Consider the following 17,070-nt stretch of genomic DNA (forward strand, 5'->3'; position numbering starts at 1 on the left):
TTAATTAAATATTTCTTTTTATAATGTACTTATTTATGTCATTAAGAATGTGGCCATCTGAAGCAGTATATTCTAAATTGCTAATGCGTTTCACAACATACTGTATACTAAGTGCAACACAATTGTATCAATAGCAATTTGCATCCAACAAAATACTTACTCTTATTTATTTTGTTGTGGTTGAACCGTTTTCCTTTTTGAAATTTTTTTTTATTCCATCATAGTGTAGTACTATTATACTTTTATCTTCTAATTTGAGAGATTGGAGTATATATTTATGTTGTTTTGCTCCACAAAATTTAGGCAATCCGGTCTATATGGGCAATTTTAAGAATATTCAGGGGTTGATACATATTTTACAGAAAGTGGTGGTGCTAATTTAATAAACGGATGAAAGTTGGTTTGCCTGAAAAAAAAATCACAGATAAAAAAGGAAAAAGAAAGGAATATGATGAAAAAAGAAAATAAAAATAGTGTAGGAAAGTTGAACAATTGCTGTAAAGTAAAACTCAACCATGGCGATGCAGACGGGCGTAGCTGCTTCTAAGGTCCTCATCCTCGTCGGCGCAGGTTCTCTCTCCCTCTCTCCTATCACTTCGTTAGCGCGCGCAGTTTAATTTAATTTTAGGTTGCTTAGGTTCTATTTATTTCTTCTTTGGATCATCAAATTGAATTGGTTTATTGCGTGAAAGTTCAAAATTGATAATTGAATCCTATTCAGATGGTTACAATTGACTTTGTGCTTGAAATTTGTTTGATGATCAATATCTCGTTGGTACTAGATACTCCTATTAAACAAAATCATCAGTATTAACCTTTTATCCCCTTTTGTCTGCCATTTGGTGGAGTTCGGAAATAAGCAGAGTGATATTTGAGATTGAATAATTGGGAACCATAGACTATTAGTGGTTATAGAGCAAAAAGATACTACCTTCTTTGGTTGTAACTCGGAAAATGGAAGTAATGGAATTATTATTAACAACATCAGTGCAGGCTCTCAAGTTCAGCTTAGAAGTTTATCAAACATGTAATTGGCTACGTGGTATTCTACCTTATTGGAAACTTCATTATTCTTGAGAAATTCTGTGGTTCTCCACACATCACGGCAGCATGGTAATTGGTTCTGAATATAAGGACATTAGATTAATATTGGCTTGACTTAATCATGAAAAAGATTAGCATGTGTTTGAATAATGGCACTTATCAGCCAAAAATGAAAATATAATCTTTCATCTGGTCTGGTGTATGGTTGTTTGGATGTATTTAGAGTTTAAGATCACTGAACATTTCAAAAAAATGGGGTAACAAGTCTTACAAATTACTTGTATATGAACAGGTGTTACTGGATCAGTCATCTTGAGGAGTGGACATTTGTCTGAATTGATTTCCCAACTTCAGGAGTTGATATCTAGGATAAATGAAGCTGAAACGGCACCTGGGAAATATGATGCTGCTCTTCTCGCTGCTCAGGTATAGGATCCATTATGTGCTTCCCCAGTCCAATTCATTGTTGATCAATCTAGATTTTATAAGAATAAAAAAGAATTATATTTGCTGATGCTGCACCCCTCAGTTCTGCCTTGGGTGCATAGTTTTTCAAGAATACTAAAGCATCATTGTTACTGATCTTGAAAATTTACATTCAATCTGATGGATTTCTTATATGCCTAGGGCTTAGCCATGTCTTGCAAGGAACAGTGAAAAGAATATTTGCATGATATTTGATTATTTGTGGTTGCATAGTTCAATTTGGTTTAACATGGGTAGGCAGGAGTTGAGGAAGTTTCTTAAAGTTCAAACTTTGCCACATCGATGTTTAAATTTTTTTCCAAGAGTTGTACGTATAGTCCTTTCAGAAGCTTGTACTCCTACTCAAAAGACAACTAACATACTACATATTAATGATCAATTGGTAAAGCTCTCTAATACCGTACTTCTGTATATTGCTACTTATTAGGAGAAAAATGTCAATATGGAGTCTGTAATCAAAGTTTGCCAAAGAATCCAGATTTCCTATACTAAGAACATATAATGCCTGGATGACTGTGTGGTTTGTTGTATGTTGATGATTTTGGCTGAACAAGTATATGCAGTTCTGGACACTGTCGCTTACAAAGATATGGCTAAAATATGTCCAATACTTAATTTTTCGTTTCTTATGATATTTAGGAGGTATTCACTCCTTTACTTTATAAAGTTGAATGATGAACATACAAAAGATTATAAACAAATCAATGTTCTTTAAGTGCAATGGAAGCTATCAAATCAAAAGATATCATGTTTGTTGAATTCCAAAACCTGATGAATCACATACGATTACCAGATTCTTTTGGGCATCAAAATACGTACACTTCAGAAGAAAAATGTCCACCATGCAGAAAACCATGTCTATGCCTCCAAAATCCTAAAACACAGAAATAAATGGAAAGTTGCAAAATGGCCCCTAGAGCAGTGGTAAATAAACTTCTGATCCCCAACTAGCTTTCTGACAGTGTATTTTGGGCTCAAAACTGGAAATATTTGGCAAGCCCGGACAACGACGCTTAGTCTCTAAAGATCTCTTCTATTTGAAAATATACTTTAAACCAAGTGCAAAGTTATTGGCTTCTAGAAGAGGACCTCGCCATGGTCCATGATCCCTTGAATGTTTCAACATAGAAATGCTTTGTGCAAACCGCAACAGAGTTGTGGCCTCAGCTGCACAAGAGTTGGAATATTTGATGTCGTGTTTGGTTTTATTTCTTTCCTTTCAGGGTCAAGTTGTTCTTGGAGAATCCCCTTATAGTGTGATGTAACAATTAGTAAAGAGTAAATATCTTCATACATTTTTAATAGACAAGTGTATATATGCTTGGGTGATATTTTTTACAAGGGAAGTAGAGATGTCTAGCCTTGTATTATTGTTTTTGTGTGGTTAGTGGAGGTTATCTTAGATCCATAGATATCTTGTAAAGAATGACTTATAGACTTATAGTTACCAGCATATTATAGAATATTGTATTGTAAATATACTCCCTCCGTCCCACTTCTTAGTGACACATTTTTCTTTTTTGGATGTCCCAGTCTAATTGGCACATTTCCCTCAACGGAAGCATCTTTATCTCTACTTTCTTCTTTATCTACTCAACTCACAAAACAAAACTGCATAAAATCCCGTGCTGTATAGGAGTACATGAAAATTTATCTGTTGCAGTTACTACTCTTGCACAGAATGACTTCCTGTTTGATATTTATATGCTTCAAAATATGCTACACTTCATTTAGATTAGTTTTGTTTAATTGTTAATGGTCTGCCTTCAGGTTCGTCAATTGGCTAAAGAGATCAAGGATTTGAGTTTATCCAATCCAGTTACCATCTTTAATGGGAATACATCATCATCTGGTATGTGTGGTTTTCTTCGACTCAGTTCCTACTCTTTCTTTCTTTTTTTTTTCTCTCTTTTCTTTTTTCCCTATACTCTTAAAAAATTAATGTTTTCTTTGTTATGTTTTGGGTAATCATTTTACACGAACTCCAACCAAAGAAGAAAAAGTTATAGTTTTCAAAGTATATATAAGTAACATTTCTCTTTTAGGTAACGAACTATCTAGCCAAATTTTAGGGTTTGGATAGAAAAAAGTGCTTGGAATAATCATTGCTCACTAACATAGGCTACTATTTAGATGACATGCAAGATCATAATATTTGGGACCTCCACCTCCATTGATTGGTCCTTAAGCTACAACAGGTTCTCAAATGCTTAATGAAATTTATTATTCAGATATTTTATCAAGAAGCACAGAACTGAGTGCTGAAATTATGTTGAAAGTCACCTTCATCAAGTGTAGGGTCTAGACCACAGGATTTTTCAGCAGCCTGCAGCTTCATGCTCTTTGTAAGGAGAAATAGTTACTCGTAAACTGATAAAACCTCAGGAAACCTGAGGAATATTTAATTGGAATTTCAGAGCATTTACCGATTCAAATTCAAATAAGAACATTTCAGTCAACGGACTTTGTATTTCCTCTCCATTGAACACAGTATACTGCAGAAACGTTGACTTTTCTCATAGACATTAGTTACAAATTACAATGGCTACCTTGACTAGGTCTTACATTTTCAGCATCATTTGTTTTATTTGATGGCTAAGAATATTACTTTTTCTTTGGTTCCACAGCAAGTTATGCTTCATATATACTTCCTGCAGCAGCTGCGGGTGCCATGGGCTACTGTTACATGTGGTGGAAGGCAAGATTCAATATTGACACTTGAGCCCATTTAGCCTATTGGATTACTTCATTAAGGGTTACTCTTCCATATGCCATGATTATGCTTGTACTTTTATGTTATTGATTTACTTTTCATCATTCAGTTTTATCCCCCTGTAAATAAATAACTATAGGAATGACAGAAAAAATAATAATTTGTAAGTGTTCTTCACAATTTAAGCATAGCTAAAGGAAAAACACCATCTGAATAGCTTCTAAGACAGAAATGTAAACCTGATCATCGGCTTTTTTATAGGTTGATTAAAGATTCGTCTGTTGTTTATATTTTGACCTTCTTTCTTGATGCAGGGATGGTCATTCTCAGATATGATGTATGTTACCAAGCATAATATGGCAAATGCTGTTGCATCTGTGTCAAAGCAGTTAGATAATGTTACTGACGCATTGGCTGTAAGTAAATCACGAGGAGATATATAGAATGTTTTACGATCCCCCCCAAATGTATTGTTTCCTTAACAACCTTTTGTATCTACCTTTGCAGGCAACAAAGAGGCATTTAACCAAGAGACTGGAAAACCTAGATTGGAAAGTAGATGAGCAGAGGGAGATTTCCAAACTTATCGCCAATGATGTATGCTTCTTTTTTTCGCTCTTAGCTGACACTTTTACTCGGATAAAAATGCTATGGGTTTTAGATCACTTAGTGTTCGTCAATATTCATGAATTTCCATTAATGAGCTAAGGATGCTAGTGCTGAATTGATGAGAAGCTTTCAATGTAATCTTTTAACCTTAATGCACAATCAGCTTCAAGAATCAAACTATTAAGTGTGGTATGGAAAAAATGTTGTGGAAACTATTTTCTTTTGTTTTTCTTGTTCATTTTCTCACGTCCTAGGTAGTAGAGAAAAAATGTCCAGAAAGGCTAGGGCATCTAATGAAATAGGAGATTCTTGTATAGCTTTGTTATTACTTGGACTTCACTAGTCCTACTTCCATTTTCAATCTCTCATTACTGCTTGACTCAGTTAATTAATTCCATATGTCACTACTGGGTAACTTCTACATGGATATACTCATACCCTATCAGGAATGCACTTCTTCATTGTCGATATGGTTTATACTTTCTTGATATTGTTTCTTTCACCAGCTGAATTTGTTAATGATAGTTATGGGCAGATAATTCCACCAGATAAGGTCTACAATCTCTAATACTTTGCTTATGCTGTAGGTATCTGATGTGAGATCCAATCTTAACCAGATAGGGTGTGACATTGGCTTGATCCATGAGATGGTAACTGGCTTGGTAAGTAATTATAGTTTCTTGACTACATCATTTTAGCTTTTAAGATGAGATGATCGGACTAATTATGTGTTGGACTACCCCGTTTCCCAACTTGTAGGAAGGAAAACTTGATCTACTTGAAAGCAAGCAGGTAAATTCGTAACTTTTGATTTTATGTCACTTTATAAATAAGAGTTTCCAGCTTGGTTGGGATGGCCTGTTGATATGCACAGTGGACAGGATATGACAAATTCTGGTTTATGGTATCTATGCCAAGTGGCTGATAATATTAAAGATGGGCAGACTTCTAAAGTCATCCAGGTTAGCAGTCTTGACCTTTTCCTATGTTTGTTTGTCATCCGATTTTTTAAGTTCGAGAAAGTCTCTTTGCCTGAAATAATCTTTATGCAACTCTGCTGACTAAGATCTACAATATAATGTGACAGGATGTTGGAGCAAAGCTAATTGAAAATAAAACTATAATTCCAGAGAGCGAGCGCACAAAGGTGAGTGAGACGAATATTTCTCTACTGCAGGGGTTTAGTTTATCTGGCTAACAAATGTGCATGCTAACCCTATGCAGGGGCTTCAGTTCTTCATAGGAACTGAAGAATCAAGTGTGCTACAGAAAACAACTTCAGTTGGAAAAAATGCTACAGATGTTGCTGCCGGAAAGGTGGTCCATTCCACCAAAACGAGGATCCACCGGTCTTATCCTGTTGGTCTATCGTTTGTGAGCTAAGGTTCATGATTCACACCTCTTCTCTCCGGACATCATACCCCCAGGTGTTGGTCATGAATTGATTTTGTGATGAATTGAGCTAGTGGCCGTTTCGTTTCGCTGCCTAAAAGAAATTAGTGATTGGTATTTTTGGCCAATGCTTCAGCTGGCATAACATCACTTATTTGTGTGATTTATTCTTTAAAATTTGCTTGTGAATATGGATTGTGTTATTGACTATGACAATTAAATAATAAAAGACTTTACGCAGTGGTTGCCCTTGCCCTGAAATACTAGCGTTGAATGATGAATCTTCTCAGTAAAACATGAAGACATGACCATAAGGCTTGACGTTGTTGTTGATGCTAATGCTTTGTATTTTTGGTTGAAGGATTTGAAATTCTTTTAACAAATCTGTCTTGCTTGTTTTATTACAAGGATTCGGAGAATTGCAATCATTGTTCCTGGTTATATATACTATGCAGTAAGATTTATGAATAAGATAAAAAATAAAAATTTCATGAAGCAACTAAAAATACAAGATTTTAAAATTACAAAATTTTATAATAGTAGTACATAATTAAAAGACATAATTTATTATAAAAAAACACATAATTTAAAATTAGAAATAAATAAAATATGATTGAAAAATGAATAAATAAATAAACATAAATAAGTTGATTTTAGAATTTTTAAAAAGAAAAAGAAAAGAAGAAACATAAATAAAGTTGATTTTTCAAATTAAAAAGTGAAATGTCATATACTATTATATAGTCATAGATAGTCTTTTCTACGTATATGTATAAATGTATGTCGATGTGTGCTTCAACAGTAGGTTGATATTGTCCACTTCGATCCTCTAGCCCGCACGGATTTGTTTTTGGGTCACTCCTAAAAGGAGTTTCAACTTCCCTCAGACTCCCGACGTGGGATGAGTTTGTATTCATGAACAGTAGTATTGTATATATGTGACAAAATCCGAGAACATGATGACACATAACATAAGTATTGCCGCGTTGAACATTTTGTTCTCCCATTCGCTAGGCTGTAATCCATCTTTTCATATTAGTTGTTGCCTTAGTTACTATCGAATTGAAGATCACTACTCGCTTGTCCTAACTGATTTGAATAAATTATTTCATTGTGTATACTGCAGCTTGTTTGATCGAAAATTCTTAGTTGCCAGCAATATTTACCAAAGGAAAGAACTACTAATAAAGGCCAATGGGTTCCACAATCTGCAAAATTCATACTAGTGCGGTTATTTGTTTATATATAGGCGGTTCAATTATTGTAGTAGCTAGCAAGCAAAGAAGATATATATAGATAAGATCATCATCATCAAACAATATTAATTAAATGTCGAAAAATCAAGACGTTGAGACGGCTGAGATTAAGTGTGGCAAGTTTTCAGCAGCGGTTGTGACAGCTAGAGCTGTGACGACGGCTTCTCTCACAGCCTCCATTGCAGTTCTTCTGACCAACGAGGCCACCTTGGTCCGCGGCTACGTCTTTACTTACAAACATGTTTTCTCTTACAGTTACAAGTAAGTACTAACACTAGTCTGCATTTAATTTATCCTCTTCAATTCATCTTACTTTTCATAATTCATATGCAGGTACATGTTTTATGTAGCTTTGTTTGGGATTGCAGCAAATTTCCTTTGCACAATGCACTACATTCTCACCAAGCAACGTCTCATTAATAGCTATATTACACTGCTTAAGTTCTGCTTCTACGTGGATAAGGTATATACGTAATCAATAGTTTAGTAGTAGTATATACTATCAATTTCATCATAGTGATTTGTGTGAATGTATATGATCAGATGACGACGGTGGTGGTAGCAACGGGAGGTGGAGCAGCATTCTGCGCGACGGTGGATTTGAAGAGGGTGGAATGGAATGAGTATAATTCGAAGAAGCAAGATTTTGTGAGTGTGGGGTATGTGGCTGCAGCATTTGCTGTTGTTGGATGCATTTCCAGCCTCTCTTCTTCCATTCATTCTTCGCTTGCCCTCACTAACACTATTTGAGGATTTAAGACAGCGAAACAACATCGTATTATACTACTCCATATAATGATTAATATTAACATTATTAGAGCTAAAATTTTGATTGGTTTAAAAATTATAATAAAACAACAGTTTGATGATTCATAGGCATCAAAGATGGTATGCAAAATCTGAATTTATTGGGAATACCACTTAATTTATCTACTCATCTCTCAAATGGCCTTCGGTGGCTCTTTAACATCCTAAGTTTATTCTTTGAATCTTGCCGTGTCTGTGTCTCAGTGTCTGCATAGTCTCAGTCAACCAAGTCCAATTAGTAGTACTATTTGAATCTCATCTCTCAAATGGCCTTATTTATAACGAAGTAATTACCCACATCAGATTAATTATAGTTATATATCAATAATATAATTAACATCATATTTAGCATAATATTATCGCGCCTTAATTCATATACTATGCCAAAATATTGTGCCAATTCTTTAAGAAACTGTTGTATTGGGTTTATTATTTCATTGAATCAATATTCGATCATATAATATACCGAATGTCATTTTTGAATGATTTGTAAAATTGCAAACAACTACAGAACCTTTAATTTTTTTATAGTAATTCAAAGTAGTCCGAACATTCAAATTCTTGTAGTTAATTTGAGCCATTGATAAAAATACGATCAAAATTGAGATTCGATGAAGTTTAAATCATAAAATTTATTAATATAGGAGTAATAATTTGTTAGAAATTGTTCTTGTAAATAAACTCACATAAATGCCATGCAGTACATATTCTATTATTCTCTAATTAGATTTGTGCAGACCGAGTCAACTTGATTCAGACCGAGTCAGCTTGAACCGTGTTCAATAATTATTGGACATGTAAAATATATGCATAATTAATGTGATGATATTGCCATTATAATACACATTTAGCTAGATACATGTACTATTTTTTCCATGAAAATTTGTTATGTTTTTTTTTTCTATTTACTTAATGTATTTTATGATCAGATTAATCACTTTTTTCACTAACAAGATTTCAACTGATTATTTCTCTAATTTTATTTATTTTATCAATTTTATATTGAAACTAGTATTATCCACTATTTAAACTAATTGCTTTATGAACAGATATAGTATAATTTTAATGAGCATTTTATGAAAATTTAACTTTATTATTATAATTATTATTATTATTATTATTATTATTATTATTATTATTATTATTATTATTGTTATATACAGTTACTTTTCTTGCTTCAAAATTTTCTTTCAATTATATCAAGGGGTTATTTTGCGCCTTCACCATTACATTAAATTTTATGTAAAGGAAAATGTTGTTGCAACGGAACAGAATGTTCAAAACGATAAAATCGATACACCTTTTCTGGTTGGAAATGTGTTGTAACGTTACAATATATCGAGGTAAGCAATATATATTATTGCGTACGGTATATACGATTGATTGGTTTAAATTGTAGTGGAATAGTAGTATTTTTTGACCTAACCATTTTGTCACATGCAATGAGGTGTACAATTAATTAATTGTATGGCTTCTTGTGAAAATCAGTCTCTTGTTCTATATGATATGTATTCGACCAAAAGTTGTTTAATTCTGCAAAATTATAAAAACCATTGGACTGGTCTATTTAAACAATTTCTTCATCATTTTTTTTTTCATTCGAACTTATAATTGAATGATTCATTTAGTACAGTTTGAGCAATATATTTTTTTAAAAAAATTTACCCACTAAAACAACATACCATTGAGCAACCTAGTCATTCGCATCGTTATAATTTATACACAAATATATTATGTCAATCATTTAAGACACGTAGGCTATATAATCTTTTGTCGTGAGATAATTGCAGAAATATAAGTCATTATGTTAGAAGAAAATTTTGAAACTTGTAGGACCGGCAAAAAATTCATGGTTTTTTGGCGATTTATTTTAATATAGAACTCCTATAAAACAATGTTGTTAAGTGGCTGAACGTTTTATCGAAGTCATTTTTTGGCTACTACACCAAATATGATTTTCTCCAAATTCGAGTTTAAAATTATGAAATTGACTAAAATTTAAGCATATCTAATGATTTTTCTGACAATTTGCTTAATATTCCTCTCTAACTTTAAACATGTGAATAAACAAGTATAAATCAAAACATGTATATCTTAGTATAATATTCGATTAAACCGTCTAAACAAATCAAAATACAGCTCCATGAGGGGCCGTATTGGTTTTCATTTGTCTTTACTGATGCTATTCATAAGAAATGAATCACAATTTATGAATTATGGTAGTTACTTAATTTTATACCGTTTGAGATTTTACTGAAGCAAATGGTATGACTAACTTAATTAACTAATTTATTGTTTTTTGTACAGTTGCGTCCATTAGCGTTTGCCAGATGGTGATGTATTTACGTTGCACTAATCGTCAACGGCAAACCGGCCGTCTCATTAAATTCGATTTCTTTCAAATAATGTTCTCAATTTGATACATACAATTTACAAAAATATTTAAACATATCTCATCCACTACCAATATTTAAACATACCATCTCATTGATCTTATATTTATTTATAATAATCCATTTTTTTAATTACTTTTTTACTACTAAAATTTGCGATGTTACTATAGAGATTATTGGCACGGAGGAGAACATATTAGTAATAACAAAAGAATTGGTGTTTATTCCATTTCCCTCCAATCATATCGATGCTTGTCTGTATAATTAATTTTTGTGAGATGTGTGGGACACCGCCACTTAATATTAACGCGTCTAGTGGTCTAGCTTAGAGTATATTTCAATCATTAATAATAGAAGAAGATGATGATATGAATTAGTCACACATATAAACAGTTTTTTCATAATCCTGTCCAGTGTCTTTAATATTAACGCGCAAGTAATTTAGACTAGAGAATATTTCAAAGTCTAGCTTAGAGAATATTTCAATCATTAATTATAGAAGAAGAATGTGTCTTTAATTTCCATAATCCTTTCCAGTGTTTTAAGTGAACCGGTGCTATGTGTTTCCATAATCCTTATAGAAGAAGATGATGATATGTATTAGTCACATGTGACTCCATAAGTGAATCGGTGCTCATTCCGGTCCGGTTTCAATATATTTTTCAAAATTTGAATCCAATGGGATTTGAACCATAGACCTCATGTATGTATGTCCAACTCCATTACCACTCCACCACTTCAATTTTTGTTATAAACAATAACTTTAATTATTCTTATATCAATGAATAAATTTTTATTCATTCTATGATTAATTATTATTTTTATAAATTAATTAATTAATTATGATTTAACTGTAAATAAAATGTGTTAATTATAGTATTTGTTATTTAATAAACTTTAATAGTAATTTATCATACTAAATTCGGATATTGTCATATATATATTTAATTAATATAATTTATAACATATTAGGTATACATTTATATTTCAATAAAATTTAATTATACTTATCCTCAATAAGTTTAATAATATTTTATAATTCACTAAATTATACTCCCTCCTTCCACAAAAAATAGTCTCATTTGTGGACGACACGAGTTTTAATGAGAAATTGGTAGAGTAAGAGAGAAGAGGAGAAAAAATAGGTAAAGTGAGAGAGATAGAGAGAAAAAGTGAGTAAAGTTTTAGAGAGGGAACAAAAAGTGGGAAAAGTATGAGAGATAAACTTTCTATTTTTAAAAATGAGACTATTTTTTGTGGACATCCCAAAATGACAAAATGAGTTTATTTTTTGTGTACGGAGGTTTATTTTTTGTGTACGGAGGGAGTAATATATATATATATATATATATATATATATAATATATATATATATATATAGGGGTGTGATCAATTGCTAACTTTTTTAAGTTGCTAACTTGCTAACTCATCAATGCAGTGTATTAAAAATGGTAACACGATGACATTAAAATGTCAATACATAATTTTATTGAACTTCAATATAGTGTGCTGATATTATGTGTTGACATTTTTAATACACTATATTGATGAGTTAGTAGAGTTAGCAATTTAAATAGTTAGCAATATAACACCCCCTATATCCCCTATATATATATATATATATATATATATATATATATATATATATATATATAATTTGATTAGAACTACATTTAATTATATAAAAAATTGGATGTATTTAGAGTGTCCACTATAGTTGGCCGGGCCAAGCCACCAAATAATTTATTTTTTTTCACTTTGTTTATATTTTAATTCTACAACAATAAAAGTTATTGGACTATAATAATTAAAAAAAATGCATAATTTAATAAAAAATAAAATTAAAACCAAATCTTCGTTGTATTATAGAAAGGGGTAAAATTATACAACGAGTTCATCGAACTCCCTATCGAGCAATTGTTGAAACTCATCGTCGGAACTCATTTCTCCAAAGTAGAATTGGAGATAAATTGGAAAGAGTAGAGATTGGAATGGTGTACAAAATTGAAAAAAATGGGTATATTTATAGAATGAATAAAAAAAAAATTTAAAAAATTGTAAATAGGTGGAGCCGCGGCCAGGCCACGCAAGTGGCGCTCTCGTAGGCGACCCCCCGCCACAAATGCCCATGAATCCCACTATAGGGAGCCGCGGCTGGGCCATGGGAGAGCCACGAGCCGCGACTCTCCTATAGTGGATGCTCTTATATGAGTACATATTTAATTATATATGCTATGGTAAAACGGCCCGACCAGTGGTTGGACCGGTCCGACCAGTTGAACCATGAACCATTAGCTTCGCCGATCCGATTTTTAAAACATTGATCCTTTCTATATAAGTATAATGCGCACACATAGCTACGTGAGTGAATCAGCAAAGAAAATTGTAGTAGTTGAGATATACTCCCATTAATTAATGTCTTATCCTCAAGCTCAAGACCATAACAATGGTGAGTCTGCAGAAAAGGGTTCAAGGTTTGCAATTACGAAGTTGAGTGCAAGAATTGCTGCCATGATTTCTTTCATAGTAGCAATTGCAGTTTTTCAGACCAATGATGCCAAGATTGACACTGGCTATGTCTACACATACAAGTTTTTTCGCTCTTATAAGTCTCTCTCTCTCTCTCTCTCACACACACACACATCATTTTTATTTTTATTTTTGTTTTGCCTAGAGTAAATCGATCTTGTTTATTTGTTAGAACGGCTTTGATTTAAGTTTAAAAAATGGCTTGAAATATTATTCAGGTACGGTTTCTGGGTAGCGTTGATTGGACTCGGTTACACGGTGCTTCAAGTTCCATTCTCGATACACTACATGATGAGGAAGAAGCATCTCATAAATAGCTACGCCTTCCTTAAGTTCGATTTCTATGTGGACAAGGTACAACATTACTAATAGGGAGTAGTAGTTTTTTTAGAGGAATAACTAAGTTGAATGAGTAATTTTGGTATTGCTAGGTTGTGGCGTTGGTGGTAACAACGGCGGCGGGGGCGGTGTTTGGAACGACGATGGATGTGAAGAGATGTATTTGGAAGGCTCAGGTGGAGAGTTTCTTATCGGTCTCATATATTGCGGCGACATTTCTTCTTGTTGGAAGCATTGCATGCTGGATTTCATCTGTTCATTCATCCATCGCTCTATCCAACAAATTAAGATCACACTTTTAACCATCGCCCTATATTGTGTATCACAAACTTCTACTACTATTATGCAAGCATATCTATATATTCATCATTTCTCGAATGAAACATATTTACAATAAAACGTTAACGACTTTTTTTTTTTGCTAAAACAACCACTGGGACTGGGGTTCACTATCTAAGACCTCTTTTACGATTAAGAGGTGATTCGATAGATCAATTACAAACACCAAGCAATATACAATAATACGAAAGATCGTCAACAAAAAGGTCAAATTTGATGCAACTCACGGATCGTAAATTAATAGAGTAACTTTTGATATCATTAGGGAGTTAGTAATCATATTTAACAGTTTAATTTGGTCAAAATCGGGATTAAAAACGTTGACCGTTAAAAATTGATGGAAAAGTTAACTTTGGACGGATTGTGATCCGAGTTGAAATGTTTGAGATCCAAAAATTCAAAAGATAATGTTTATGACCAAAATCGTTCAATAAACATATGTTCAGGATCAATTTTGGCATTTACTCTTTAAACAAATCTTTTTTCATTAATGTGTGTCAAATTTGAAAAAAAAAATATGCATAAATTAATACTCACCCCGTTCCATAATAGATGTCACACTTTCCTTTTTAGTTTGTCCACAAAAGATGTCATATTTCCTTTTTTTAGAAATAGTTCTCTCTCATGCTCGTTAATATAAATATACACTATTTTCTCTCTTTATTCAACATAAAAAACAACATCTCCTAAAATCTCGTGTCGATATCTAAATGTGTGATCTATTATGGGACAGAGGGAGTATCAAGATACTAGTATAAACCAAAATTTAAATTGCACTTACACACCGTATACTTGACTTTTTGAATATATAGTCTTCGGAGTGTGATCAAATACTAACTAATTTATAGTAATAACTAATAACTAATATCAATTTTGTATGTTAAAAATATCAACACAAGGACATAAATTTATCAATATTCTTGTGTTGATAAACTTATGTTTTTGTGTTGATATTTAAATTTACATGTTGTATTGATATAATTATGTCTTTGTGTTGATAATTTTAATATTGAAAGTCAGGAGTATTATTCATTACCATAAATTAGTTACTTCAAGCTATTTTCTTGAAATTCTTTTTTTTTTAACTTGCATATCAACAGACTGTAAGTCTCTAATTTATTTATCAATTTTGATTTTAACTCTACCTGAATATTTACATCTTAACTATCGATCCAGCACAAAATTTTGAATAGGTCTAAATACTATATATGTACAATTATCATTTGGTTTTATTGTTAAGTAGGTCTGCTTATTCGGCCGGTTGCGGTTCTAACCAGATCGGTTAATTGATTTTAAATTTTCATAAATCCTAGAACCGGAACCGGAACCGGCCGGTTAAGAACCGGTCGATTCTGGTTCCGAATCGGAATCGATTTGTAATTTTAATCAGAATTTATTTATAATTTTAAATAGTTCAATACTAAAAAAATAATAATCCAACATCTAAAAATATAACAAATAATACCTAAAAATTCAAATAAATACACAAAAAATACAAACTAACAATACAATAATATTCATATATGGATAAGAGTGATGCCAAGTGTAGTAGGTCGAACTAGTTTATGTTAGCAATTTTTTAATACAAAAATGGGAGTTCCAAACTTTAGCAATTTTATAAAAGAAATGAGTTTTAAAATTGAATTTCATTTTACCTTTTTTGGCTACACAAATATTCATTGGAATATCCAATATTAATTGATCTTGTTGTGACTTTTTGGTTTATAACAGAACAGTTAATAAATTATTCACAAATAGGTTAAAATCGTATGTTAAATGATTGTTACATAAATTTTTTATAAAGTTAAATTTCTATCATATGAAATGATATTGTATTTGTATAAGTTCTTTTGGAAATTAAAAATAAACTTATGATGTCCTACTCGTTGTGGTTAGTTCATAAAAAATGAATTAGGGAAATAATTGTAGATTCAAAGTATCACGATTTAAACATTTTAAATACTTCAAAAAACACAGCTTGCAAATCTAACTCTATTTAAATCTAAAAATCACTCAATGTTTCAAATTATTTTACTTTAATTCAAAATTAATTCAATTAAATTAGATTATTTGTACATTAAATTATAAAAAATAAAATTGAATTATAATCCGGTTCCCGTTTAGAAACCAGTCGGTTTCGGAACCGGTTTTATTTAAAATGTTGGAATCGGTACCGGAACCGGTTTTATTTAAAAGTTAGAATCGGTACCGGAACCGGATTTTCCTGTTCTGGTTCCTCAATTAACCGGCCGGTTACAGTTTCGATTCCGATTAACCGAGAACCAGAGGACCGTTTAAGCACCCCTATTGTTAAGGGCATCCGCAACACATCTCGTCGATGTCTCGATCTCGTCAATATCTCGTCTCTTATCTCTTCCAGAAGAGGATGTTCGCGAGCTGTCTCGTGGCGACGTGGCGCTCTCCAATTCGTCTGGGACGCCCACTCGCCGGCCGGCGAGTGGGCGTCGTTTATATCCGTTAAAATTGTTTTTTTTTTGTTTAAATTCAAAAATTAAAATAAATATTAAAAAAAATCCCAAAAATTATACTAGCCGTTAATAGCCAATTTTTTTCAAATTTTTTATTTTTTTTCAAATTTTTTATTTTTTTTTCAATTTTTTTTATGCCTCCAATCACTTCTATAAATATCAAATCATTCCTACAAATTATCCACCATAAAAAAAAACTCTCTATTCTCCCTCAAACACTCTACATTCTTCATCTCAAAACATTATTCTTCTCACAAATTAGATGATCCTCACTAGAGAACTCCTTCTTCTGTTTCTTTGCCTCCATTTTTTTTTATTTGAGTTTTGAGATTTTGAATTTAAGTGTGCAATTTTTAATTTCTAGTATTTTAAATTATGTCTTTTTTATTTTTTTAGGATTTTAAATTGTAATTTTCTTTTATTTAATAAAGTGTGTTTTTATTAATTGAATATGTTGGAAATAAAAATAAAAAATGAAATTGAATGAATAGTTAAGGGATGAGATGGTTAATACATGGAGAGGGATGCAAGTATTGTCTCTTAGTTAAGAGATGAAGTGAAAAGTACAGTTGGGTCTATAAATAGTGAAGAAATGAGATGGTTAAGAGATTAATAAGAGATAGGGATGTGGATGGCTTAACTTTTAAAAGTTGGGCCTAACTCATAACTAAAGA

General features: G+C 32.0%; 3 protein-coding genes across 3 annotated transcripts; all 3 read left to right on the forward strand.

The window, feature by feature from the left end:
* Positions 1-422: 422 nt before the first annotated feature.
* LOC125211325 (golgin family A protein (DUF1664)) lies at positions 423-6,505 on the forward strand. The gene is made up of 11 exons (XM_048111058.2): positions 423-570; positions 1,337-1,470; positions 3,301-3,382; positions 4,158-4,228; positions 4,558-4,659; positions 4,751-4,840; positions 5,440-5,514; positions 5,612-5,644; positions 5,734-5,814; positions 5,940-5,999; positions 6,077-6,505. The coding sequence occupies exons 1-11, from the start codon at positions 516-518 to the stop codon at positions 6,233-6,235; spliced, it is 942 nt and encodes a 313-aa protein (XP_047967015.1). The 5' UTR covers positions 423-515; the 3' UTR covers positions 6,236-6,505.
* A 135-nt stretch (positions 6,506-6,640) lies between these two features.
* Positions 6,641-8,407, forward strand: LOC125209446 (CASP-like protein 4D1). Its single transcript, XM_048109043.2, has 3 exons — positions 6,641-7,761; positions 7,834-7,963; positions 8,044-8,407. Exons 1-3 carry the CDS (start codon positions 7,574-7,576, stop codon positions 8,248-8,250), a joined length of 525 nt encoding a protein of 174 aa, XP_047965000.1. The 5' UTR covers positions 6,641-7,573; the 3' UTR covers positions 8,251-8,407.
* A 4,663-nt stretch (positions 8,408-13,070) lies between these two features.
* LOC125209059 (CASP-like protein 4D1) lies at positions 13,071-13,967 on the forward strand. Its single transcript, XM_048108650.2, has 3 exons — positions 13,071-13,309; positions 13,448-13,583; positions 13,661-13,967. Exons 1-3 carry the CDS (start codon positions 13,116-13,118, stop codon positions 13,868-13,870), a joined length of 540 nt encoding a protein of 179 aa, XP_047964607.1. The 5' UTR covers positions 13,071-13,115; the 3' UTR covers positions 13,871-13,967.
* The last annotated feature ends 3,103 nt before the right edge of the window (positions 13,968-17,070 follow it).

Source organism: Salvia hispanica, chromosome 3, assembly GCF_029641045.1.
Source record: "Salvia hispanica isolate PSC_SH4W2 chromosome 3, Shi_PSC_v1, whole genome shotgun sequence".
Classification (NCBI taxonomy): Eukaryota; Viridiplantae; Streptophyta; class Magnoliopsida; order Lamiales; family Lamiaceae; genus Salvia; species Salvia hispanica.